This window comes from Ranitomeya imitator, chromosome 5 (assembly GCF_032444005.1).
Source record: "Ranitomeya imitator isolate aRanImi1 chromosome 5, aRanImi1.pri, whole genome shotgun sequence".
Lineage (NCBI taxonomy): Eukaryota > Metazoa > Chordata > Amphibia > Anura > Dendrobatidae > Ranitomeya > Ranitomeya imitator.
The window spans coordinates 48,565,989-48,591,087 of NC_091286.1; the positions used below are offsets into that span (position 1 = coordinate 48,565,989).

Below are 25,099 nucleotides of genomic sequence, written 5' to 3' on the forward strand. Positions count from 1 at the left end.
AGTAACATTTCCCACATGTCTCCTTTACATCAGCATAATTTTGGAACCAATTTTTTTTTTTGTTAGGGAGTTATAAGGGTTAAAAGTTGACTAGCAATTTCTCATTTTTACAACGCCATTTTTTTTTAGGGACCACGTCTCATTTGAAGTCATTTTGAGGGGTCTATATGATAGAAAATGCCCAAGTGTGACACCATTCTAAAAACTGCACCCCTCAAGGTGCTCAAAACCACATTCAAGAAGTTTATTAACCCTTCAGGTGTTTAATAGGAATTTTTGGAATGTTTAAATAAAAATGAACATTTAACTTTTTTACACAAAAAATTTACTTCAGCTCCAATTTGTTTTATTTTACCAAGGGTAACAGGAGAAATTGGACCCAAAAAGTTGTTGTCCAATTTGTCCTGAGTACGCTGATACCCCATATGTGGCAGTAAACCACTGTTTGGGCGCATGGGAGAGCTCGGAAGGGAAGGAGCGCAGTTTGACTTTTCAATGCAAAATTGACAGAAATTGAGATGGGACGCCATGTTGCGTTTGGAGAGCCACTGATGTGCCTAAACATTGAAACCCCCCACAAGTGACACCATTTTGGAAAGTAGACCCCCTAAGGAACTTATCTGGATGTGTGGTGAGCACTTTGACCCACCAAGTGCTTCACAGAAGTTTATAATGCAGAACCGTAAAAATAAAAAATCATATTTTTTCACAAAAATTATATTTTTGCCCCCAATTTTTTATTTTTCCAAGGGTAAGAGAAGAAATTTGACCTCAAAAGTTGTTGTCCAATTTGTCCTGAGTACGCTGATACCCCATATGTGGCAGTAAACCACTGTTTGGGCGCATGGGAGAGCTCGGAAGGGAAGGAGCGCAGTTTGACTTTTCAATGCAAAATTGACAGAAATTGAGATGGGACGCCATGTTGCGTTTGGAGAGCCACTGATGTGCCTAAACATTGAAACCCCCCACAAGTGACACCATTTTGGAAAGTAGACCCCCTAAGGAACTTATCTAGAGGTGTGGTGAGCACTTTGACCCACCAAGGGCTTCACAGAAGTTTATAATGCAGAGCCATAAAAATAAAACAAAATTTTTTTCCCACAAAAATTATTTTTTAGCCCCCAGTTTTGTATTTTCCCTAGGGTAACAGGAGAAATTGGACCCCAAAAGTTGTTGTCCAATTTGTCCTCAGTACGCTGATACCCCATATGTGGGGGGGAACCACCGTTTGGGCGCATGGGAGGGCTCGGAAGGGAAGGAGCGCCATTTGGAATGCAGACTTAGATGGAATGGTCTGCAGGCGTCACATTGCGTTTGCAGAGTCCCTAATGTACCTAAACAGTAGAAACCCCCCACAAGTGACACCATTTTGGAAAGTAGACCCCCTAAGGAACTCATCTTGATGTGTTGAGAGCTTTGAGCCCCCAAGTATTTCACTACAGTTTATAACGCAGAGCCATGCAAATAAAAAATATTTTTTTTTCCACAAAAATTATATTTTAGCCCCCAGTTTTGTATTTTTCCAAGGTTAGCAGGAGAAATTGGACCCTAAATGTTGTTGTCCAATTTGTCCTGAGTACGCTGATACCCGATATGTGGGGGGGGGAACCACCGTTTGGGCGCATGGGAGGGCTCGGAAGGGAAGGAGCATCATTTGGAATGCAGACTTGGATGGATTGGTCTGCAGGCGTCACATTGCGTTTGCAGAGCCCCTAATGTACCTAAACAGTAGAAACCCCCCACAAGTGACCCCATATTGGAAACTAGACCTCTCAATGAACTTATCTAGATGTGTTGTGAGAACTTTGAACCCCCAAGTGTTTCACTACAGTTTATAACGCAGAGCCGTGAAAATAAAAAATCTTTTTGTTTTCCCACAAAAATTATTTTTTAGCCCCCAGTTTTGTATTTTCCCAAGGGTAACAGGAGAAATTGGTCCACAAAAGTTGTTGTCCAATTTGTCCTGAGTACGCTGATACCCCATATGTTGGGGTAAACCCCTGTTTGGGCACACAGGAGAGCTCGGAAGGGAAGGAGCACTGTTTTACTTTTTCAACGCAGAATTGGCTGGAATTGAGATCGGACGCCATGTCGTGTTTGGAGAGCCCCTGATGTGCCGAAACAGTGGAAACCCCCCAATTATAACTGAAACCCTAATCTAAACACACCCCTAACCCTAATTCCAACGGTAACCCTAACTACACCTCTAACCCTGACACACCCCTAACCCTAATCCCAACCCTATTCCCAACTGTAAATGTAATCTAAACCCTAACCCTAACTTTAGCCCCAACCCTAACTGTAGCCCCAACCCTAACCCTAGCCCTAACCCTAGCCCTAACCCTAACCCTAGCCCTAACCCTAGCCCTAACCCTAGCCCTAACCCTAGCCCTAACCCTAGCCCTAACCCTAGCCCTAACCCTAGCCCTAACCCTAGCCCTAATGGGAAAATGGAAATAAATACATTTTTTTTTATTTTTCCCTAACTAAGGGGGTGATGAAGGGGGGTTTGATTTACTTTTATAGCGAGTTTTTTAGCGGATTTTTATGATTGGCAGCCGTCACACACTGAAAGACCCTTTTTATTGCAAAAAATATTTTTTGCAATACCACATTTTGAGAGCTATAATTTTTCCATATTTAGGTCCACAGAGTCATGTGAGGTCTTGTTTTTTGCGGGACGAGTTGACGTTTTTATTGAAAACATTTCTGGGCACGTGACATTTTTTGATCGCTTTTTATTCCGATTTTTGTGAGGAAGAATGACCAAAAGCCAGCTATTCATGAATTTCTATTGGGGGAGGCGTTTATACCGTTCCGCGTTTGGTAAAATTGATAAATTAGTTTTATTCTTCGGGTCAGTACGATTACAGCGATACCACATTTATATCATTTTTTTATGGTTTGGCGCATTTATACGATAAAAACTATTTTACAGAAAAAATAATTATTTTTGCATCGCTTTATTCTCAGGATTATAACTTTTATTTTTTTGCTGATGATGCTGTATGGCGGCTCTTTTTTGCGGGACAATATGACGCTTTCAGCGGTACCATGGTTATTTATATCTGTCCCTTTGATCGCGTGTTATTCCACTTTTTGTTCGGCGGTATGATAATAAAGCGTTGTTTTTTGCCTCGTTTTTTTTTTTTTTTTCTTACGGTGTTTACTGAAGGGGTTAACTAGTGGGACAGTTTTATAGGTCGGGTCGTTACGGACGCGGCGATACTAAATATGTGTACTTTTATTGGTTTTTTTTTTTTTTATTTAGATGAAGAAATGTATTTATGGGAATAATATTTTTTTTTTTTTTTTTTTTTTTTACACATTTGGAAAAATTTTTTTTTACTTTTTTACTTTGTCCCAGGGGGGGACATCACAGATCAGTGATCTGACAGTTTGCACAGCACTCTGTCAGATCACTGATCTGACATGCAGCGCTGCAGGCTTCACATTGCCTGCTCTGAGCAGGCTCTGTGAAGCCACCTCCCTCCCTGCAGGACCCGGATCCGCGGCCATCTTGGATCCGGGGCTGGAGGGAGCAGGGAGGGAGGTGAGACCCTCGCAGCAACGCGATCACATCGCGTTGCTCCGGGGGTCTCAGGGAAGCCCGCAGGGAGCCCCCTCCCTGCGCGGTGCTTCCCTGCACCGCCGGCACATCGCGATCATCTTTGATCGCGGTGTGCCAGGGGTTAATGTGCCAGGGGCGGTCCGTGACCGCTCCTGGCACATAGTGCCGGATGTCAGCTGCGATAAGCAGCTGACACCCGGCCGCGATCGGCCGCGCTCCCCCCGTGAGCGCGGCCGATCGGCTATGACGTACTATCCCGTCCAGGGTCAGATAAGCCCAGGGCACCTCGACGGGATAGTACGTCTAAGGTCACAGAGGGGTTAAGCTGCTCCACCAATCGCCAAGGTATACCCATAATAGAGCAGTCCTATCTGCAGGGTCCATTTGCATAGAAGCTGTTCCACCCTGGATGTCCACATGGATATTTTCTCTCTGAACCCTGCTTATACAGGTACTATACAGATGATTAGGTTTTTAATACATCAGATAGGGATAATATACATTAGATAGGACTGCTCTATTATGGGTATACCTTGGCGATTGGTGGAGCAGCTTACCATACATTTTTTTGCAAAAAAAACGTATTAAGTAAATACCCTGCATTTTTTTCATTTTTTGACTAGCACTTGCTCATTTACTGTGACTTATTTACAACAGAGTATTTTTGACCTTGCTGTGCTCTTTTTGTGTCTTCAAGTTTTATTGTAATATTAAGCAGTGTAGCCTTGAATGTATCTCTATGGGGAGATAAAAGAAAAAAATAGAAACCGTCTGCACCGTCTCGGTCTCTCTTCCTCTGTCTCTAACCTTCAGGGAAGCATAGACGATTAATCCCTCAGAGAGCTGAAAGCCCTTCTTCTCTCTCAAAACTGATTTTTGCAGTTTTTGAGAGTCCTAGCTCAGTTCAGGAGATAAAGTTACCATAATATCATTGAGTTTATTTTCGCTTGATTTATTAAAAGATTTTGTAAAAGTACAGTGCATATTTAATACTACCATGAAGTGTGTTGTGCTTTTTTGTGTGTGTGTGTTTTTGTAAGGGTATATATGGGGGTTTGACCTCGCGCTTGTTCCTACACCCTCCATATTACCACTCCACATTACACATTGCAAAATCTAAAATCAGGCCAGAAAGCATCATCTGTAAAATGTTACACTGCACTACTGAATACACAATCTATCCCTGGCTCGCATAAGATTGATGAATATATAGATGGCGTGCGGAGTTATACGCTACTGTGTTCTGTATGTTCCCTTCATTTGCTTGTACATAGTTCACACATAATTATCACTTATGACATCTGTATATGGGAGAATGCAGGCAAAGCATCCATGTATGCCCAGCATCTTCCTTGTTGCCATCTGATGCCCTGATTTAGTTGAATTCATTGTGTCTCATTGCAGATCAGCCACAGAGAACTCCCTGATTATCATCGATGAACTGGGCAGAGGGACTTCCACCTACGATGGCTTTGGACTAGCATGGGCTATCTCCGAGTACATCTCTACAAAAATCCAGGCATTTTGCATGTTTGCCACTCACTTCCATGAACTGACGGCTCTGGCCGACCAAGTGCCTACAGTCAACAATCTACACGTTACGGCTCTAACGACAGACGAAACGCTCACCATGCTCTATCGGATCCAAACAGGTAACGGTCTGCAACTCTGCCTCCTCCACTTATTGGCACTGTACGGTCACTGCTTGTATGCCGAATATATAGCGGGCATAAATATTCTTAGAAGGCGAGAAATCGCCAATATTTATGTCTATATAAGTTCTCTTTTGTCACTTCTATTTAGCCATTTCTTATGGGAAATCTTAACGGCAGCAAGTGTGGGCACTATAGCCCCCGTAGGTCTCGTAATCAGCTTTCATGAAGTATAGATTTGCAGTAAATCTTCACCTCTCTTATACCCTTGCAAAGTAGTTTGTGACAATGAAAGGTACTGATCAGTACTTATTTTAGGTTGTATTCCTAATTACTACAATATATTTTATATTGATCCCTTTAAGGCTATGTGTGCACGTTCAGGATTTCTTGCAGAAATTTCCTGAGCAAAACTGGACGTTTTCTGCAAGAAATCCGCATGCGTTTTTAATGCGTTTTTTTTTTTTGCGGATTTTTCCGGAGGTTCCCAATGCAATAATATAGTGGGAAATCTGCAAAAAATCTGCAAAATTAATGAACATGCTACGTTTTTTTTTATTGCGATGCGTTTTTTTCGCTGCAAAAAAAAGCATCATGTGCACAAAAATGGCATAATGCATTCTAAATGATGGTATGCATAATGTATGTTTTCTCCTTCGCCTCATTGGGGGACACAGGACTGTGGGTGTATGCTTCTGCCGCCAGGAGGCTGACACTAAGTAAACTTGAAAAAAAAAAAAAAGTTAGCTCCTCCTCCATCGTATACACCCTGACACTGGCTACCAGAGACTCCAGTTTATGCTTAGTGTCTCAAGGAGGCACATCTCTGGGTCCTGGATCGTTGGACCCGATTTTTCAACATCTTTGGATTGAAGGGGCGACGGACCTTTTTGAGGGTCCGATCTCCCCAAACCATCAACGGGCAAGTACGTGCGATGTTTCTCCAAGTATCCTATCCTATCCTATCCTATCCTCCAAGTATTACCTAGGTTAATACGATTAATCCCCAATCCCCACAGTTTTAAGCGTGCCCTAAAAACTCATTTGTTCAGACTGGCCTACCGCCTCAATGCATTAACCTAACAATCCCTGTGTGGCCTATTTATAATAAAAAAAAAAAAAAAAAAAAAAAAAAAAGGTTCCTCGCATCATGTTCTCATACACTTTATGCAGTATTAGCCCTCTGTGTCTGTACTGCTACATACTTAGGCAGGTAACTGGTTCATGCAGCTTTACATGAACACCTGAGCCTTACACTATAGCTGGTCCGAATAACTAAAGCAATTGTTACCATCCACCTCTCGTGTCTCCCCTTTTCCCCATAGTTTGTAAGCTTGCGAGCAGGGCCCTCACTCCTCCTGGTATCTGTTTTGAACTGTATTTCTGTTATGCTGTAATGTTTATTGTCTGTACAAGTCCCCTCTATAATTTGTAAAGCGCTGCGGAATATGTTGGCGCTATATAAATAAAATTATTATTATTATTATTATTATTATCCTTCCCCGCGACGTGGGATTCTTCACCGCACTAGCCCTGACCACCCTGAGGTAGCTAGACTCCAGGCTGTACAGGTGCTCATAAGATGTCCGTGTGTTCCCCCCTGAATTCTACACCCCTGCGGTGTTAGCTGGGGTGGTGGACGGTCCCTCTCCTTATCCTGGGGATAATGGAGATAGGGTTCCTGCACCGTCATTGGTTCTACCCCTCGATAGTGCGGTATGATTGGGGGGCTCCTGGCATTACCTGTGGCTGTGTCTTCCGGGAGTGCGGTGCCTTTTTTTTTTTTTTTTTCTGCTGAGGCCGGGGCGGCGCTGCGGCGTGGTCCGGCGCTCTGGCGTTGGGACGGCGGCGCTGCGGGGTGATCCGGCGCTGCTGCATTGGGACTGCTGCGCTGCGGCGTGGTCCGGCGCTGGGGCGTTGGATCGGCGGCGCTGCAGCGTTGTCCGGCGCTGTGGCGTTATGTCGGGCGACGCTGTGGCGCAGCTACGCTGCAGCATGGTCCTGCGGCGCTGGGCTCAGCGCCGCTGTCCCCCCAGAGGCTTCGGCTCTGCCTGGCCGCTTCGGGCGTGGAGCGGCTTCCTGGAGCCGGGACTTCCGGCCATCGGACCGCGCTGGGAGGCTCCGCCCCTTCCGGCGCGTCACTTCCGGTTCCGGCTCTCCTCGCTCTAAGGGGGGAAAAATTGAGGCCCCGGCTTCGGGCCTGCTCCAGGCCGCAGCATCGTTTGGCGGTCCCTCCCCCCTAAGGCCGGCTATGCATATAAAACAGTGTTTTTGGGCTCAGCATCATGCTTTCAGATCCATCTCGGTACTCGTGGGGACACAGGACTGGGGTAAGTGCTTCTCCCTTCATCTGGCTGAAGCATTCCTTTTTTCCCAGTCTCTGGCCCTGGGTATAGCATTACGGATCATTATGTCTAGAAGGGTTAAGACTCACACGGTTCTTTTTACCAGTTGTGTATCTTGTAGTGCCCTTTTTCCGCACGCCCAAAGTAATCGCCTCTGCGAGGCCTGTGACTCTGAATGCGTCCAGGAGCCCCCCCCTGCCAGTTCTCCAGTAGTCTCTCCGGCTCCGGTCCCTCAAGCAGATGCTGGGGTAGCTCCACCGGAATGGGTCACGTCTTTGTCACAATCCATGGCGTCCCTTACTGAAGCGATCAAATCTCTGCAGACCCCGGCGGTCGGGACCAGTAGTCCGCCTGTCTTAGAGAGGGCCTCGGGGTCTCAGGAGTCTTCGGCCTGCTCTCACTCGACAGACGCATGGAAAGCGGATTCGCAAAGCGTCTCCCAGGCACTCAGGTGCTTCCGCATCCTGGAGTTCCGTATCTCGCTCTCCTTCCCCTGCAGAAAGCGGTGAAGTTGAGACTGACTACGAGTCAGAAGGGTCTCTTAATTTTGATAAACCTGGGTTTCAGGAGTCAGTAGACAGCCTAATTGAAGCTGTCAATCAGTCTTTGGGGATAGAAGACTCGCTCGTCTCTTCCTCTGATCATAAGGTCTCATTTAAGCGGTCTAAACGGGCCCATAGGGTTTTTTCCTCTCATCCTGAGTTCGAGGACCTGATTCGACGCAATAGGGAGCACCCGGACAAACGCTTTTCAGGGCAAAGAGCTCTGAAGGCTAGGTATCCCTTTGCTTCGGAACTTTGTAGTGATTGGGCAGAAAATCCTTCTGTAGATCTCCCAGTGTCCCGTTTAGCCTCTAACACGTTACTATCTCTCCCTAATGGATCATCAATTACGGATCCTACGGATCGTCTTATAGAGAGCTTGGCTCGTTCCGTCTTTGAGGCCTCAAGCTCAGCACTTTTTCCTTCTTTTGCGGCAACCTGGGTTGCCAGGGCTATGATATCTTGGTCTGACTCGTTATCTAAGGCTCTCCAGGATGGTAATGTGTCAGCAGAATTGGCTGAAATGTCATCTCAAGTAGCTATGGCCGGTAGCTATCTGATTAACGCATCTCTGGATGCGGCAGATTGTGCTTCCTCGGCTGCATCTAATGCTATTGCCATCAGAAGGGCCCTTTGGTTAAGGTCCTGGCGGGCTGATTCTACTTCTAAGAAATCTCTTACATCCCTGCCGTATCAGAGTGGTCGTTTGTTCGGAGAAAAGCTGGATCAGCTCATTTCTGACTCTACAGGAGGGAAAAGTAAGTTCCTTCCTCAGCAGAGGGCCAGACAGCCTTTTCGGCGCCATTTTCAGGCTCGCTTTAGAACCTTTCGTTATGTCAGATGGGCCCCAGCATCAGGTTCTCCTGCGCAGGGTCGGCCCAATCAGGACCGAGACGGTCGGACCCCTTATACGGCCAGCCAGGGGGGAAGAATGCGTCCCCAGTCTTCTAGATCTAGAGGATCTAGGACGCAAAGATTTTCGGCCAAGTGACTGGAGGCCTCTTCCGGGCATCTCCAGAAAGGTAGGCGGACGTCTACTTTTATTTCGCCAGGTCTGGCTTCAGGTAATCCACGACCAGTGGGTGGCAGAGCTCATATCTTCAGGTTACAAAATAGAGCTGGTCTGTCTCCCTCCTCCCCGGTTCTTCCCATCCCGTCTTCCCAAGTGCAAATCTCTTCGTCAAAGCTTGTTCAATTCCATAGAGTCTCTCCGTATCAGCGGTGTCATTTCTCCTGTTCCAAAGGAAGAAAGATTCCAGGGCTTTTATTCCAATCTTTTTGTAGTGCCCAAAAAGGATGGAGCAGTGAGGCCTATCCTAGATCTCAAACTCTTAAACAAGTTTGTCCGCGTTCGACACTTTCGTATGGAGTCTCTGCGGTCGGTCATCGCCTCTCTGGAAAAGGGAGAATTTTTGGCCTCAATAGACATTCAGGATGCTTATCTTCATATTCCCATCTTTCCGCTCCATCAAAGATTTCTCCGGTTTGCCGTAAACAATCTACATTTCCAGTTCACGGCATTACCTTTCGGACTGGCTTCCGCTCCCAGGGTGTTCACAAAAGTCATGTCGACTGTGGTGTCCATTCTACACTCCCGAGGTATTGTCGTCTTGCCATACCTAGACGATCTGCTGATCAAGGGACCGACATTTCAGTCTTGCAAGGAAAATGTCGACATCACTCTGGACACCCTTTCCCGTCTAGGTTGGTTGGTAAATTTAAGGAAGTCGTCTCTACGGCCGTCTCGAAAAATCTCTTTTTTAGGCATGATCTTCGACACCTCTCAAGTCTTAACTATCTTTCCCCAGGACAAGGTCCTAGCCCTTCGGCGGGAAGTGAGGAACCTGCTACAACCATACCCTCATACGATTCGGTCCGGGATGAGGGTGTTAGGAAAGATGGTTGCAACCATAGAAGCGGTTCCGTTTGCACAGTTTCATCTTCGACCCCTCCAACGTGCAATCCTATCAGCATGGAACAGAAATCCTCTCTCTCTCAACCGCAAATTTCGGTTGTCTTTCCAGACCAAACAGGCTCTCGCTTGGTGGCTAAACAGCTCATCTCTACTCAGGGGGAAGCCCTTTCCCCCAACCAATTGGTTAGTGGTCACAACAGATGCCAGTCTCCTGGGTTGGGGAGCAGTGTTCTTCCATCACACAGCTCAGGGACGCTGGTCTCCTCAGGAATCAGAACTCCCCATCAATATCTTAGAGATTCGAGCGGTCCGGCTAGCCTTGTTACGTTTTCACCATCTTCTGGCGGGTCGCCCTGTCCGGATTCAATCGGACAACGCCACAGCGGTAGCTTACCTAAATCACCAGGGGGGCACCCGCAGCAAGGCACGCATGCAGGAGGTAAAACTGATTCTACTCTGGGCGGAGAGAAATCACTCTGTGATCTCAGCGGTCCACATTCCGGGCGAAGAAAACTGGGCGGCAGATTTCCTAAGCCGTCAGGGTCTAGCCTCCGGGGAATGGTCTCTCCACCCCGAGGTTTTTTTGCAGATATGCCATCTTTGGGGAACTCCAGACGTGGATCTAATGGCGTCCAAGGTGAATGCCAAGGTGCCCAGTTTTGTCTCTCGGTACCGAGATCCCCAGGCTATCGCCGTGGATGCGCTGGTACTGTCTTGGAACCAATTTCATCTCTCTTATCTGTTCCCTCCTGGCACTGCTCCCGAGAGTAATCAAGAAGATCAAATCAGAGAGAGTGCCGGCCATCCTGATCGCTCCGGATTGGCCACGACGGACCTGGTATGCAGACCTGGTACAACTTCTAGCCGGGGTTCCTTGGCGGCTCCCCGATCGGCCAGATCTTCTATCTCAAGGGCCGATCTACCACCAGAACTCAGAGGTCCTACGTTTGACGGCCTGGCCGTTGAATCTTGGGTTTTAACTCAGGCTGGTTTTTCTCAAGAAGTGGCTGATACTATGATCAGTGCACGTAAGTCCGTTTCGGCCAGGATTTATTATCACACTTGGAAGGTGTTTCTTTCCTGGTGTAGAGAACGCGGGCTGCCCCCTCTGCGTTTCTCCGTTCCAAACATTCTAGCCTTCCTTCAAGCAGGCCTGGATTCTGGGCTTGCTCCGAGTACCCTTAAAAGGCAGGTTTCGGCTTTATCAGTACTTTTTCAGCGCAGGATTGCTCCTAATCGTCAAGTCAGGACTTTTTTCCAGGGAGTCGCTCATAAGGTCCCTCCTTATAAGACTCCTTTGGAAGCTTGGGACCTTAATCTGGTCTTAAGGGCTTTACAGGACGCTCCTTTTGAGCCTCTTCAAGAGGTTTCTTTGATGTTTCTCTCTTGGAAAGTCGTATTTTTAGTGGCCATAACGTCCATAAGACGGGTATCGGAGTTGGCAGCTCTTTCTTGTCGTCCTCCTTTTTTGCGATTTCATCAGGACAAGGTGGTGCTCAGACCAGCACCGTCCTTTTTGCCGAAGGTTGTTTCATCATTTCACATTAATGAAGATATTGTTCTGCCCTCTTTTTGTCCGGCACCTACGCACCGTGTTGAAAAAGCTCTCCATACGTTGGATCTGGTGAGGGCTCTGAGGAGGTACGTTTCCCGTACGGCCCCCTTTCGCCAGACGGATGCTCTGTTTGTCCTTCCGCAGGGTCGCAGGAAGGGATGCGCAGCTTCAAAATCTACCCTGGCCAGATGGATAAGGGCGACCATTCAGGAGGCTTATCGCTCCATGGGCATGACGGTTCCGGCCGGAATCAAGGCTCATTTGACTAGAGCAGTGGGGGCTTCCTGGGCCGTTCAGCACCAGGCCTCAGCAGAACAGGTTTGCAAGGCTGCGACCTGGTCTAGTCTGCATACGTTTGTCAAACATTATAATGTCCATTCCCAGACCTCTGCAGACGCAAGTCTGGGTAGAAGAATTCTTCAAGCGGCAGTGGCGCATTTATAGACAAACATTATCTGGCTGTCTTTTTCTGGTGAGTGATTTTTCCCACCCAGGGACTGCTTTAGGACATCCCACAGTCCTGTGTCCCCCAATGAGGCGAAGGAGAAATAGGGATTTTTGGTTACTCACCGTAAAATCCTTTTCTCCAAGACGCTCATTGGGGGACACAGCTCCCTCCCTGGTAGCCTTATGGCTGCTTTGGTTATATCTGATTACATTAGTCAGTAGGATCTTTTCTAGACATAAAGTTTCTGTACTTATGCTGTTATATTATTTTTTGTGTTTTTTGTTCTCCTACTGCTTTTTGCACCAAACTGGAGTCTCTGGTAGCCAGTGTCAGGGTGTATACGATGGAGGAGGAGCTAACTTTTTTTTTTTTTTCAAGTTTACTTAGTGTCAGCCTCCTGGCGGCAGAAGCATACACCCACAGTCCTGTGTCCCCCAATGAGCGTCTTGGAGAAAAGGATTTTACGGTGAGTAACCAAAAATCCCTATTTTTTTTCGCGTTTTTATAGCGAAAAAACGCGAAAATCTGCAACGTGTGCACACAGCCTTATAGTTTCAGATTATACAGAGTATAATAAATAGCCCTCTTTTTTTTTTTTTTTTTTTCCATGCAACGTCCATAGAATAGTGTGTAAATAGAATTGTGTCCAACACAGGCACATCTCTCCAAACCCCATTATTTTGAAGCTTGCCCTGCGCAGTTCCCAGAACGTATTTGCAGCAGGACGTTACTGTAATAAATAAACCTCACAGTGATGTTCCTTGAAATATCAGTGGTGTTGAAGTGTTTGCTTTGTTAGGTGTAGATTACCTTCTGATTGCTCTTTTATTTTACCGGTGTGAGGAGTTTTGATGACATTAAATGAAAGTCTTGCCGCTGCACTGGTCATTGATCTGTTTGTTTTGGGACTTTCTGGTAATTGCATTTTCTCTCCGTACTGCGGCAGCCTCAAACATACATCAGGCAATGATATTTTTGATTTAAAAAGAAATACTTTATTATAAAGGGACTGGATAATGTGCCGATGATTATAATTAATTCATCCCACTTTAATCTTCATGCTGACCTACGGCACTAATGATTGTGGGTGATTACGGTAGATTTTATTAATACCAGCAATCATTGCAAGTCTGAAGTTACAGGTTCCTATTATATGATGTGTGCAACGATCGCAATACCTGACTTCAGGCCTCCAGTGGACCAGGTATTGAGATTCAAACACAGATGTTATTTTTTATTTATTTTCCTCACTTATATAGCGCCGTTAATTCCACTGCCATTATCGGCACTGTCCTCATATGGTTTCACAATCTAGATTCCCTATCAGTATGTCTTTGGTGTGTGGGAGAAAAATGGAGGACCCAGAGGAAACCCACGCAAACCCCTTGCAAATGTTGTCCTTGGTGGGATTGGAACCCAGGACCTCAGTCCTGCAAAGCAACAGTGCTAACCACTGAGCCACCATAGATTGTATACGAGTCTTGCACGAGGTGATTCACTTTCCGAATTCCTATTGACATTGATACAGGAAAGATATATATCTTGGTACCGTGTTAGCCAGTAGATAGAAAAATATTTAGAATTGAGAGTCCTCAGTGATTGATACCTTTTTAATGGCTAACTGAAAAGATGGTAACAAATTGCAAGTTTTCGAGACTACATATGTCTCTTCATCAGGCAAAGACTAAAAGAAATTCTGAAGAATCACATATTTATGCACAACGTAGCACAGAAAAAAAAAATAATAATAATGGGAAAAGCCATGGAAAAGACAGGTGACATGAAGCAGAATTACCATGAGTGATAAACAGTTATGTCCATAAATATTGGGCCAGTTGTTAGATAAAGATATTTTTTGTATTTTTGTCTCCAAAATCATAACATTATGGACATGAAATTACTTGTGTTAAAAGGTAGCTTCTAATCTCAGAGAGACAGAAGAGTCTGGGAACATAAACTGATGACGACCTTTGACACTCTCACTGCAGGAATGAATGTGTTGCATGGATTTATGTCTTTTTACATCAACTAAGGAACTTGCCCCTCAGACTATGAGGGGTCATCACAACAGAAACCCTAATCAGAGGACAATAAAACATTCCTTATCTAGGAGCTGGCCCAATATTTATGGACGTAACTGTTTATCACTCATGGTAATTCTGCTTCATGTCACTTGTCTTATCCATGGCTTTTCCCATTTTTTTTTTTCTCTGTGCCATGTTGTGCATAAATATGTGATTCTTCAGAATTTCTTTTAGTCTTTGCCTGATGAAGAGACCTGTGTAGTCTCGAAAGCTTGCAATTTGTTACCATCTTTTCAGTTAGCCATTAAAAGGTATCAACCACTGAGGACTCTCAATTCTAAATATTTTTCTATTGACATTGACACATTTTTGGTTTCCACTGCCATTTGATAAGTGTTGAGAAGAAACCAGATGATTGTAAAGTAATGAAACTCTACTAATTTCTGCAGACAATGTAAAGTGAAATATCTACAGCTCTGGCAAAAATGCATTGCAAAATGTTCAGTTTGGCAGATTTTTCTCTTTATATGTATTTTTGTGAGTAAAATGTAAATTTTTCATTTATTCTATAAACTTCTGACATGTCTCCGAATTTCCAAGCAATACATTTTGTATTTTTTTCTCTGAAAGTGCTTTCAGATCTCAAATAATGCAAAGAAAACAAGTTCATAACCATTTAGAAACAGCAATACTAATGTTTTATCTCAGGAAGAGTTCAGAAATCAATATTTTGTGGAATAACCATGATTTTTAGTCACAGCTTTCATGCGTCTTGGCATGCTTTCCACCAGTCTTTCACACTGCTCCTGGCGCAAAAATGTAAGCAGTTCTTCTTTGTTTGATGGCTTGTGACTATCCATCATCCTCTTGATTACATTCCAGAGGTTTTCAATGGGGTTCAGGTCTGAGATTGGGCTGCCCATGACAGGGTTTTCATGTGGTGGTCTCTTAATTTTTGCCAGAGCTGTATATACAGCCTTGCCAGGACCTTCCTCCTTAAGGCTATGTTTCCACGGTCAGGAAACATTCAGGATTTGCTGCGGATTGGACGCTGCGTACATCCGCAGCCTCCAAACCGCAGGGTCCAGGTGTTACAGCATAGTGGAGGGGATTTTATGAAATCCCTTCTCCACTGTGCGTGCAGGACTGCATGCGGCGGCCCTGCTTAACCGGACATGCGGCGCGTCTTTATAGACTGCAGCATGTCTGTTTATCTTGTGGAGACGCTCCGTCTCCGCAAGATAAATAACTCGGTCTATGAATACGATGCCGTGATCCGCATGTGTTCAATGGACACATGCGGAATCACCGTGCGTGTAACAGGGGGCGGCACTTTGGGCGGAGCGGGGTATCCGCTGCGTCCAAAGCGCAGGGAATCCTGAACGTGGAGACATACTTTTATTGCACTGCATTAGGCTATCTCATGCCTTATTGTGGAGGTCGTATTCAGAGATATAGGATATCTCTGCATAAAAGAAGCAGAAACTGTATGAAAACTGGAACTCTACGGGAAGAAGTGAGATGATGGAACGTTCTCATGTTATCACAGGACCATTCATTAAAAAGGAGATCAGACCATACTGTATCTGTATGAAATGCCAAAAACATTGGGAAGAAAAATGCTGCAATTCCTTGCTCTACATGGTGGAATATTCTATCACCGTTACCAATATCTGGATCTTTAGAAGTATGTTTCTATGAGATTATATAGAGAGGAAATATAGTATCCGTTCCCTTGTAGAAGCTGTTTTACATTTTGCTATGAGTAGTTGCTTCATTTTCTTTATTTTATCTTCTGCTTCTAACCATCAAATAGGATAAAAGTCTATAGGTTGTTTTTCCCGGGCTCTTGTAGAAGTTGCCCTCGGGGCATGTTGGGCAGCATGACTGCTTAGCTGCAGGCAAGTTCCAGGGAGTGGAGGAAGGAACCGGCTCTAGTGTGAAAGAGTGATTGTATTAGACCAAGTCTCAGATCGCTCTTCTCTAATTCTAGGGATGATATTGAAGATTTATTGCTGGAGGTATAATTAAATGTCGCAAGGTTATAGCACATCCGTGGTGCCAAGTGTACTTGCACATGAAGTGCAGGATGTGTTACTGACCGAAATGGGAAAAACAAACAATGATTTTGAGAGCTTGTATCTTTCAAAGGCTCCACTTTGGTGTAGATATGTTTTGAAAATGTTTTTTGTTTTGTTGGGTAGAGGAAGGGAGGGGGGTCAAGTAATTTTGTTTAATTGTTTTATTAAAGTTTTTAGGAGGCGCATGAATGAAAGAAGCAAAAGCAGTCATTTTGCTTTTGCCAGAGTTATTTTTTTCTTCTCATCATGGCATCCACTGTGCAGATTAAGTAATGTGCCATTTCTGTAATTAAGGTGACACCAATTATTTGGTTGTTATGTAAAAGACAAAATGAAAAAACTTATTTTTCCTTTCCCTTTTTTTTTTTAGTCCCACTAGGGGACTTGACCTTAAAAAAGTCTGATCACTCATGTAATATTATTCAATATAGCAGCGTATTATGCCTGTTGGCATAACTCTTGACAATCAATTAGACTTTTGCTTTGCAGCGCTGGAGTCCTTGGTTCACATCCCACCAAGGAAAACATCTGCAAGGAGTTTGTATGTTCTCCCCGTGTTTGCGTGGGTTTCCTCCAGGTTCTCCGGCTTCTTCCCTCACTCTAAAGACATACTGATAGGGAATCTAGATTGTGAGCCCCAACGGGGACAGTGATGATAATATCTGTAAAGCACTGTGGAATTAATGGTGATATGAGAGTAAAATAAATACAGACTAGAACCGCAGCCCTGCCCTGAAGGCCATTGTTTGCACCCCACCCCCACACTTTTATTAGTGTATCTGCACAACCATAATTGGGTGGGGAGAGGAGAGAGGGTGTTGCATGACAGAGGGAGCTTCCTGCCTGAGGGAGCTTCCTGCCTCTGTCTAACCACTTAGATGCCACTGTCACTATTGCCAATGGCATCTACACTGTGTGCAGAATTATTAGGCAAGTTGTATTTTAGAGGATTATTTTTATTATTGATCAACAACTATGTTCTCAATCAACCCGAAAGACTCATAAATATCAAATCTTAATATTTTTGGAAGTTGTAGTGTTTTTTTTTTTTATTTTTAGATTTAGATCTTAGGAGGATATCTGTTTGTGCAGGTAACTATTACTGTGCAGAATTATTAGGCAACTTAATAAAAAACAAATATATTCCCATCTCACTTGTTTCTTTTCACTAGGTAAACCAGTATAACTGCACAAAATTTAGAAATAAACATTTCTGACGTGCAAAAACAAAACCCCAAAAATTAGTGACCAATATAGCCGCCTTTCTTTATGATGACACTCAGCAGCCTCCATGCATAGATTTTGTCAGTTGCTTGATCTGTTTACGACCAACATTGCGTGCAGCGGCCACCACAGCCTCCCAGACACTGTTCCCAGAGGTGGACTGTTCTCCCTCCCTGTAGATCTCACATTTTATGAGGGACCACAGATTCTCCATGGGGTTCAGATCAGGTGAACAAGGGGGCCATGTCATTATTTTTTCTTCTTTGAGACCTTTACTGGTCAGCCACGCTGTGGAGTAGTTTGAGACATGTGATGGAGCATTGTCCTGCATGAAAATCATGTTTTTCTTGAACGATACTGACATCTTCCTGTACCACTGCTTGAAGAAGTTGTCTTCCAGAAACTGGCAGTAGGTCTGGGAGTGGAGCTTCACTCCATCCTCAACCTGAAAAGGTCCCACAAGCTTATCTTTGATGATACCAGCCCATACCAGTACCCCACCTCCACCTTGCGGGCGTCGAGTGGAGCTCTCTGCCACTTACTGATCCAGCCTCTGGCCCATCAAGAGTCACAATCATTTCATCAGTCCAAAAAACCTTTGAAAAGTCAGTGTTAAGATATTTCTTGGCCCAGTCTTGACGTTTTATCTTATGTTTCTTGTTCAAAGGTGGTTGTTTTTCAGCCTTCCTTACCTTGGCCATGTCCCTGAGTATCGCACACCTTGTGCTTTTTGTCACTCCGGTAACGTTGCAGCTCTGTAATATGGCAAAACTGGTGGGAAATGGCATCTTGGCAGCTTCACGCTTGATTTTCCACAATTCGTGGGCAGTTATTTTGTGCCTTTTTTGCCCAACACGCTTCTTGCGACCCTGTTGGCTTCTTTGCCATGAAACGCTTGATTGTTCAATGATCACGCTTCAAACGTTTGGCAATTTCAGGACTGCTGCATCCCTCTGCAAGACATCTCACAATTTTGGACTTTTTAGAGCCCGGCAAATCTCTCTTCTGACCCATTTTGCCAAAGGAAAGGAAGTTGCCTAATAATTCAGCACACCTTATATAGGGTTTTGATGTAATTAGACAATACCCCTCCTCATTACAGAGATGCACATCACCTGATTTACCTAATTGGTAGTTGGCTCTCAAGCCTGAACAGTAGGACAACATGTATAAAAAGTATCATGGGATCAAAATACAACTTGCCGAATAATTCTGCACACCGTGTAAGGGGATAGACTGTAGAACTGGTGTTGTCATTGCTTTACGCAGTTTTAGCAGATATTGAGCTATGCATGTAAGGCAGGGTTAACATTGCGTTAATGGCAATGCCCTGACGGCATCCGTTACATAGCGGCACTAGCACTATGTAACTGATGCGTTAGCGCACCCATTGACTGCCATTATGTAGCACATCGATAGCATGTCATAATCGGCATGCGTTAGTGATGTGCCGTCATTCTGTGACGGACCCTCGGACCTTAAAAGGCACTTGTCCGTTTAATGCAATGTGAACCTAGCCTTAGGAAGTACCCGTCCAATCCACATAGTGTATTTCTGTCGTGTCACCCAAAATATGAAGTAAAAAAATGTGAAATCAGACAAATCCAATTACCTACTAATTTCATCACTGCATCTTATGTGATTCAGTAATATGTGTGTGTCCTATGTACCTGACAACTAGGTATGCTTCTGATGAAACTCCTCCTTGACTTGGATCCATGTATTGGTGATCTGGACAGTCATGGCAATCCAGGGCTGTGGAGTAAGTTGGTGTCCTGGAAATTGAGGAGTCTGAGTCGGAGGTTTGGCTTACTGTCTCCACAGCCCTTATGGCATGGCTTGGTGGTGTTGGATGCACCGACACATAATGTCCCAGAGGTTCCCAATTAGATTCAGATCTGAGGAATGTGGTGGCCAGACAATGGTATCAACGTCTTCATCATCCGCAGACTACACGAGGCCAGGCATTATCCTGTACCAAGAGTAACCCAGAGCTAACTGCATCAGCATAAGGTCTTACAGTAGCTCTGAAGATTTCATCCATATATTCGATGGGCGTCAGAGTACCATTGATCATCACGTGGAGGATTGTGCGATACTCCAAGGATATGGAGACCATCCCTGCCCAACTGATCTTGCTGGATTATGATGCTGCTAACATAACGACTGCCACAGTGTCTCCAGGCTCTTTCACGTCTGTCACTTGTGTTCAGTGTGAACCTCTCATCTGTGAAGAAAATTGTCGGCTGTCTACTATGGAGTTTTTTGGAAAATCCACTACAGAAGATCAGGCCCTCCTGTCACCCTCATTGAATTGGATTGTGACCGTTTGGTGAGAAACCTGCACACCAGTAGTCACTGGAGATCATTTTGTAGACAGGTCTCCTGATCCTCCTCGCACAAAGGAGCTGATGCCCTTTCGTCGTCTAACGATCCATGTCCTGGTATCTGCTTCATGCAGTTGATATTGTACTAGGACGCAGCAAACCTTCTTGCCATCTTGAAGGAGGTGGACTACCTGTGCAACCAGAAAGGGCAGCAGGTACCACCTCATGCTGCCAGTAGTGACAAAGACCCCAGCAACACACAAAACTAGACACGAGTCAGGAAGGATAAGGAGAGTGGGGAATATTGTTTATGGCCAACAGCTGTAAAACCGTTCTTGTTTTGGGGGTTGTTCTGTTTTGGCCTCTCCAGTGCTCATTCGAATATGGTCCTATGCACAGTGCCCCTCTGCAGCCACTAAACAGTGGACGGATCTGTGCTATGTTCTAAAACTGATCACGTCCACAACACCAGGAACAGCTGGATCAGTGGAGGTTCCTTTTTTTCTTTCCAGATGCTGCAAAATCGATTTTTGAAATTACATTTGTTGCATGCTAATGTCTTGTAAAGTCATTTAGATATCAACGTATAGAAAAGCTAAGCTGCCATTTCTTTTTTTCCACCACCCTTTGAGTCCCTTGTGTGAGACAAGCACATTACAAATGGTGGTTGCTGTTGTTGTCGTTTACTTTCTCACTATACTGTATGAAAGAAGATAGAAAAGGGAACGGAGTAGTGATGATAGATTGGAGCGCCATCTTTTTCGCCTTTTGTGATCTGTCAATTTTGCATTACTCAGGTGTTTGTGACCAGAGTTTTGGGATACATGTAGCGGAGCTGGCTAACTTCCCAAAGCATGTGATTGAGAACGCCAAAGCAAAGGCCTTGGAGCTAGAAGAATTCCAGTTCGTCGGAACCGGAGGGGACAATGAGGATGAACCAGTCTGTAAGAAACGTCACGTAGAGAAACAGGTTTGTGGCATGGCTGACATTTAATTTTTTTTTTTTTTTTTTAACGAAGGACAGAGATATTGGTATAGTTTACCTGTAAAATACAATCTCTCAGAAGGAATTCACCCCACCCAACTACATATATGCACATGTAGCCCTTTCAAAAACAAGTCCAGCAGTGTTTTTACATGACTGGTCTGTTTCTCCTTTACTTAGAAATCAGTATTTGAATTGATATGTGAATGAGGCTTAAGAGCTATGGTAGATCTGAAGCCTCTGTCACTCCAGCTCTAGTCCTCGCTCAGCGCCGCCGCCTCCTGCTTGACTGACAGCCTCTATGCTATGGGACATCAGGTTAAAGGTGCTTACAGCCAATCAGGAAAAGGCTGCGCTGAGCGGGGAATAGAGCTGGAGTGACAGAGGTTTCATATCTACCATAGTCCTTCAGCCTCATTTGCATATCAATTCAAATGTAAACAAAAAAGAGAAGTAATTCAATCTATGACCTGTTACTCAGCTTTTTATGTTGATTATTTCTATACGCAGGGCAGCATAGAATAGTGGATGAACAATATATTGGGGGTGGTCTTCTAAGCTGAATGCATCACTATCAATTTGTGGCCAAAAAAAAAAAAAAATCTTGCATGCCTTTCACCCCACTTGGGCTCCAATTCATCAAGACCGATGTGTTTTTGTCCAGCCATCTTGATGAAGAGTGCGCTGAAGTAAGATGTACCAATTTCATTGAGAGCTATGCCTATTACTGAATTTGGCGCATCTTTCAGCTAGCAAGAAATATACTCGAGTCAGAGGCGTTCGTACATTTTATATTATGATGAATTTGTTGGCTTTCCTTGATCATGCCCCCTCCCAGCTAATCTTCCCACATTTTCCCACAAAGTTGACAATGCTGTCCGGAACAAAATACGACAAAAGTTTGAAAATTGCCACGTTTCAATCGGTTTTGCACTGGAATTCTGATGAATTGGGGCCTAGGTGATTTAAAGACTTTTTCCAACTTGCTTACAGGAAATCTGACACCAGGTTTTTGCCACTTAAAAATGATGTATGGAGAGAGACCCTACCAAATTCCTGCAGTATGTCACTTGATGGGCTGCTTGCTGTAGTTTTGATAATCTCCTGCTCATAAAAGTGATTTTATCACTAGATGACTAGTAATGCCAGGTAGTCCAACCGCGCTCTCACCACTGATTGGCAGCTGTACATGGAAAGCAGCCAATCAGTGGCATGGGCGGGGTTTATGCAGAGCTCAGCATTCAGAGAACTGCTACAACTGCAGCAGAGAAATCTGATTTATCACCATTGCAACAAGCAGCTCAGTAAGTGGCATATTGCTGGAATCAGGATCTCTGGCCCTACATCATGCTTCTGGCAGATGCGGTAGCAAAAACCTGATGACAGATTCTCTTTCACTGTGGTCCGTGAGTTGTGCAATAATGGCGCCAATTGTTTTGTATCCTCTTGTTTTGCATCAGTGCACTACTAGATGGTCTTCTAAAAAGACATTGCTCCTCTTTTTTTTACAGGAAGGTGAGAAGATCATTCAGGACTTTCTTTCCAGAGTCAAAGCTCTGCCGCTGACCGTAATGTCTGAGGACGACCTAAAACTCCAGCTCAACCAGCTAAAGGCCGGAGTTCTGGCAAAGAATAACAGTTTTGTAAATGAAGTTATTTCCCGTGCAAAGACAGTGCCCTGAAGAGCGGCCGGGAAGGCTCGGGGCCCGGGAACTGTGTATTCCCGGCTGCTTCCGCTATCTGTGAGCCTGCGATACCATGTGCTGCTCTACTGTAGAGGACAAAATAAAGAGGTTTTTCTACTTTTATGTTCTTTTGATCTCTACCCTGTTGCAGAGAATTGCCTTGTGTTAGCCAAAAAGCCATATTTCATTTCAAAGCGAGGGTGTTAAATGGATTGCAGTAGATAAAAGGGAAACAAGGCTCTTCTTTTCTTTTTTTTCTTTTTTTTTTTTTTCTTTCTTTTTACACCAGAAATGTTGCCATGAGTTTTACAACAAAACTATTACAACCCCTTAAAGAAAATTAGGGAAAAAATATTTTATTCTTGCATAAAGCTTCTTATTAGGTTCAGTAAAAATCAGTCCTTGTGATAAGACGTCTTCAGTCCCACCAGGAAAGTGGATGACCGCTGTGACATACTTTCCACAGTGAGCGACAATAGTTTGGTAGAATTGTCATTTGCAGCATTCGTTTAATTTTGTAGTTGTCTTCTTTCCTTGCCTTTTCCATCCGGTCTTTGCCAACAATTATGGTTTCTTCCATTTATGTGGCGCCTCTGCATTTTTATTTATTTTTTTTTTAAAACCAGCCTCTTTTCTTTTCCATCATTTATTCTCCGCCCCAATGCCATCCAGCCCCCAAGATCAGTCTGCGCTTTCTGGCCGACGGGCATCTTCTTGACTGATCTACATATTCCAACACTGTTACGAACGCTTGCTGCAATGTCAGGTGAGGAGGCAGCTGCAACATTATGGTTCCAATTGTGAGTTATCTAGATCTTAGGATGTGGCTACCTTGTTTTCATTTTTGTTTTTTGTTGTTGTTTTTTTAATACGTAACTTGACTTCCAGAAGGACCATGGTTCTACTGCCCCGAACTTACCAGTCTCATAGACCTATACAGTGGGTGAAATAACTATTGGACTTGTCACCATTTTTTGGACGTAAATATATTTCTAAAGGTGCTATTGACATGAAATTCTCACCAAATGTTGGCAACAACCCATCCAATCCACACAGGCAAAGAAATCAAACCATAAATGTCCATGAATTAAGGTACGTATAATAATGAGAAATATCAGAAATGGTCAGTCGGTGTACAAGTAGGATCCTCTAATGTAAAGTAGTAGATATTGACTTTGGGACTTGGGTAAATGAAGAAAAAGGAATTTTTTTTTATTCGATAAATACAGTCCAGAATGAGAAAACGTTTCAGTCCTAGCGCTGGACCTTCGTCAGTTTGCAAGAAAAACCTTTGGGCTCAAACCACTAGTGCTTTGGAGTGTGTGGTGGACGCTGTCCAGTAGCCATGTCGGTAGTCCTTGGCCGCTGAACCGGAGCACTGCAAACTTCCTTCTGCTGTCGACATCCCTAGCGCCTCTTCTGATGTAATGATGTTCCAGCGGCCAACTAATAAGAGGAGGCACCAAGTAATGGTTCTCCGGTGCTCGGGACCAGAAACCACAGACCATGTGGCCACCGGACCCAGGGTCCTGCTATTATTTTTTTTCTCACCCCAAACTATAGATATGCAGAGGAGTTAATATATTGATGTAATCTCTGCACTATTGAGAATGGCAGCTGTAACTGCTTTGTGTATATTGTCATTTTTGCATAAAGGAAAGAAAAAATAAAGGTATAATCATATGCCAGCTGTAGGCAAAGCTGAAATAAATGCGCTATTTCAAATGTGTTTTCATGCTGCTGCTCCTGTCTTCAAGGTTATGCTACTGAAAACTTTTTAACTGAGCACCCCGGAGGCATCCCCCCGCTGATTTCATATAGTCGCATGATTTCATGCAGCATGGCAATCTACTATGGCTGTAGCTGCCAAAAGAGATCTACAGTACAGGAAGAGACTTTCATTATCCGAGATACCGGGGGAAACGCAAGTCCGTACTTATAGTATTTTTTTCATAATGACTTGGCTGTCCACCTCGCCATGTACAGTTTCCACATGCTTCCTTTACGCATAGTAACTCAATTTAGTTGTTCACTTTTTTTGTCAGGCATGTTCACATGGTTGTTTTTTTTCGACCTTAAGGCTGCGTGTCCACTTTCAGGATGGCCGGCGGTATCGTCGGAGCGGCAAACCCGCTCTGCGGTAAGCCCCGCCCCCTTTCTGGGACGCGGTGATGCCGGATGTGTTCATAGCACACATCCGGGATCATCGCTCTCCACCATAGGGCCCTGTGCTATATCTTGCGGTGCCGCAGCGTCGCCGCAAGATATACGGACATGCTGCGATCTGAAAAGACGCGCAGCATGTCCGGAGTCGCAGGGCCGCCGCGTGCGTGTTACCACGCATAGTGGAGATGGGATTTCATTAAATCCCCTCCACTATGCTGTAACATCTGGACGCTGCCTGTCTGACGCTGCGGCTCTATGCAGCGTCAGACACGCAGCGTTTCCTGCACGTGGAAACATACCCTAAGTAACCGTGAATTTGTTTTGATCATTTTGCAGGCATATGGAAGTAAATGAATGATATTGGAGGTCATCCTGGATTTTAGCATGTACATGCATTCATTGCATTGATCTAACTAACGATAGTAGTATATAATTTGACTTTTCTCTGGCATGTATTACATGATTGAGTTTCTTGTTTATGGAGGTCATTCATTTTAAATTAAAGACTAAGGCTATGTGCACACGTTCAGGATTTCTTGCAGAAATTTCCTGAGAAAATCCTGAGATTTTCTGCAAGAA

At 44.5% G+C, this 25,099-nt stretch overlaps 1 protein-coding gene across 1 annotated transcript in view; it reads left to right on the plus strand.

Moving 5' to 3' along the window:
• The window catches only part of MSH2 (mutS homolog 2), a 160,614-nt gene extending 138,137 nt beyond the window's left edge, over window positions 1-22,477 (plus strand). The window contains exons 14-16 of the mRNA XM_069768645.1: window positions 4,976-5,223; window positions 20,482-20,654; window positions 22,181-22,477. Of these exons, the coding sequence (XP_069624746.1) occupies window positions 4,976-5,223; window positions 20,482-20,654; window positions 22,181-22,351 (592 nt within the window). The 3' untranslated portion in view covers window positions 22,352-22,477. The remainder of the gene's footprint in view (window positions 1-4,975; window positions 5,224-20,481; window positions 20,655-22,180) is intronic.
• Window positions 22,478-25,099: the final 2,622 nt, after the last annotated feature.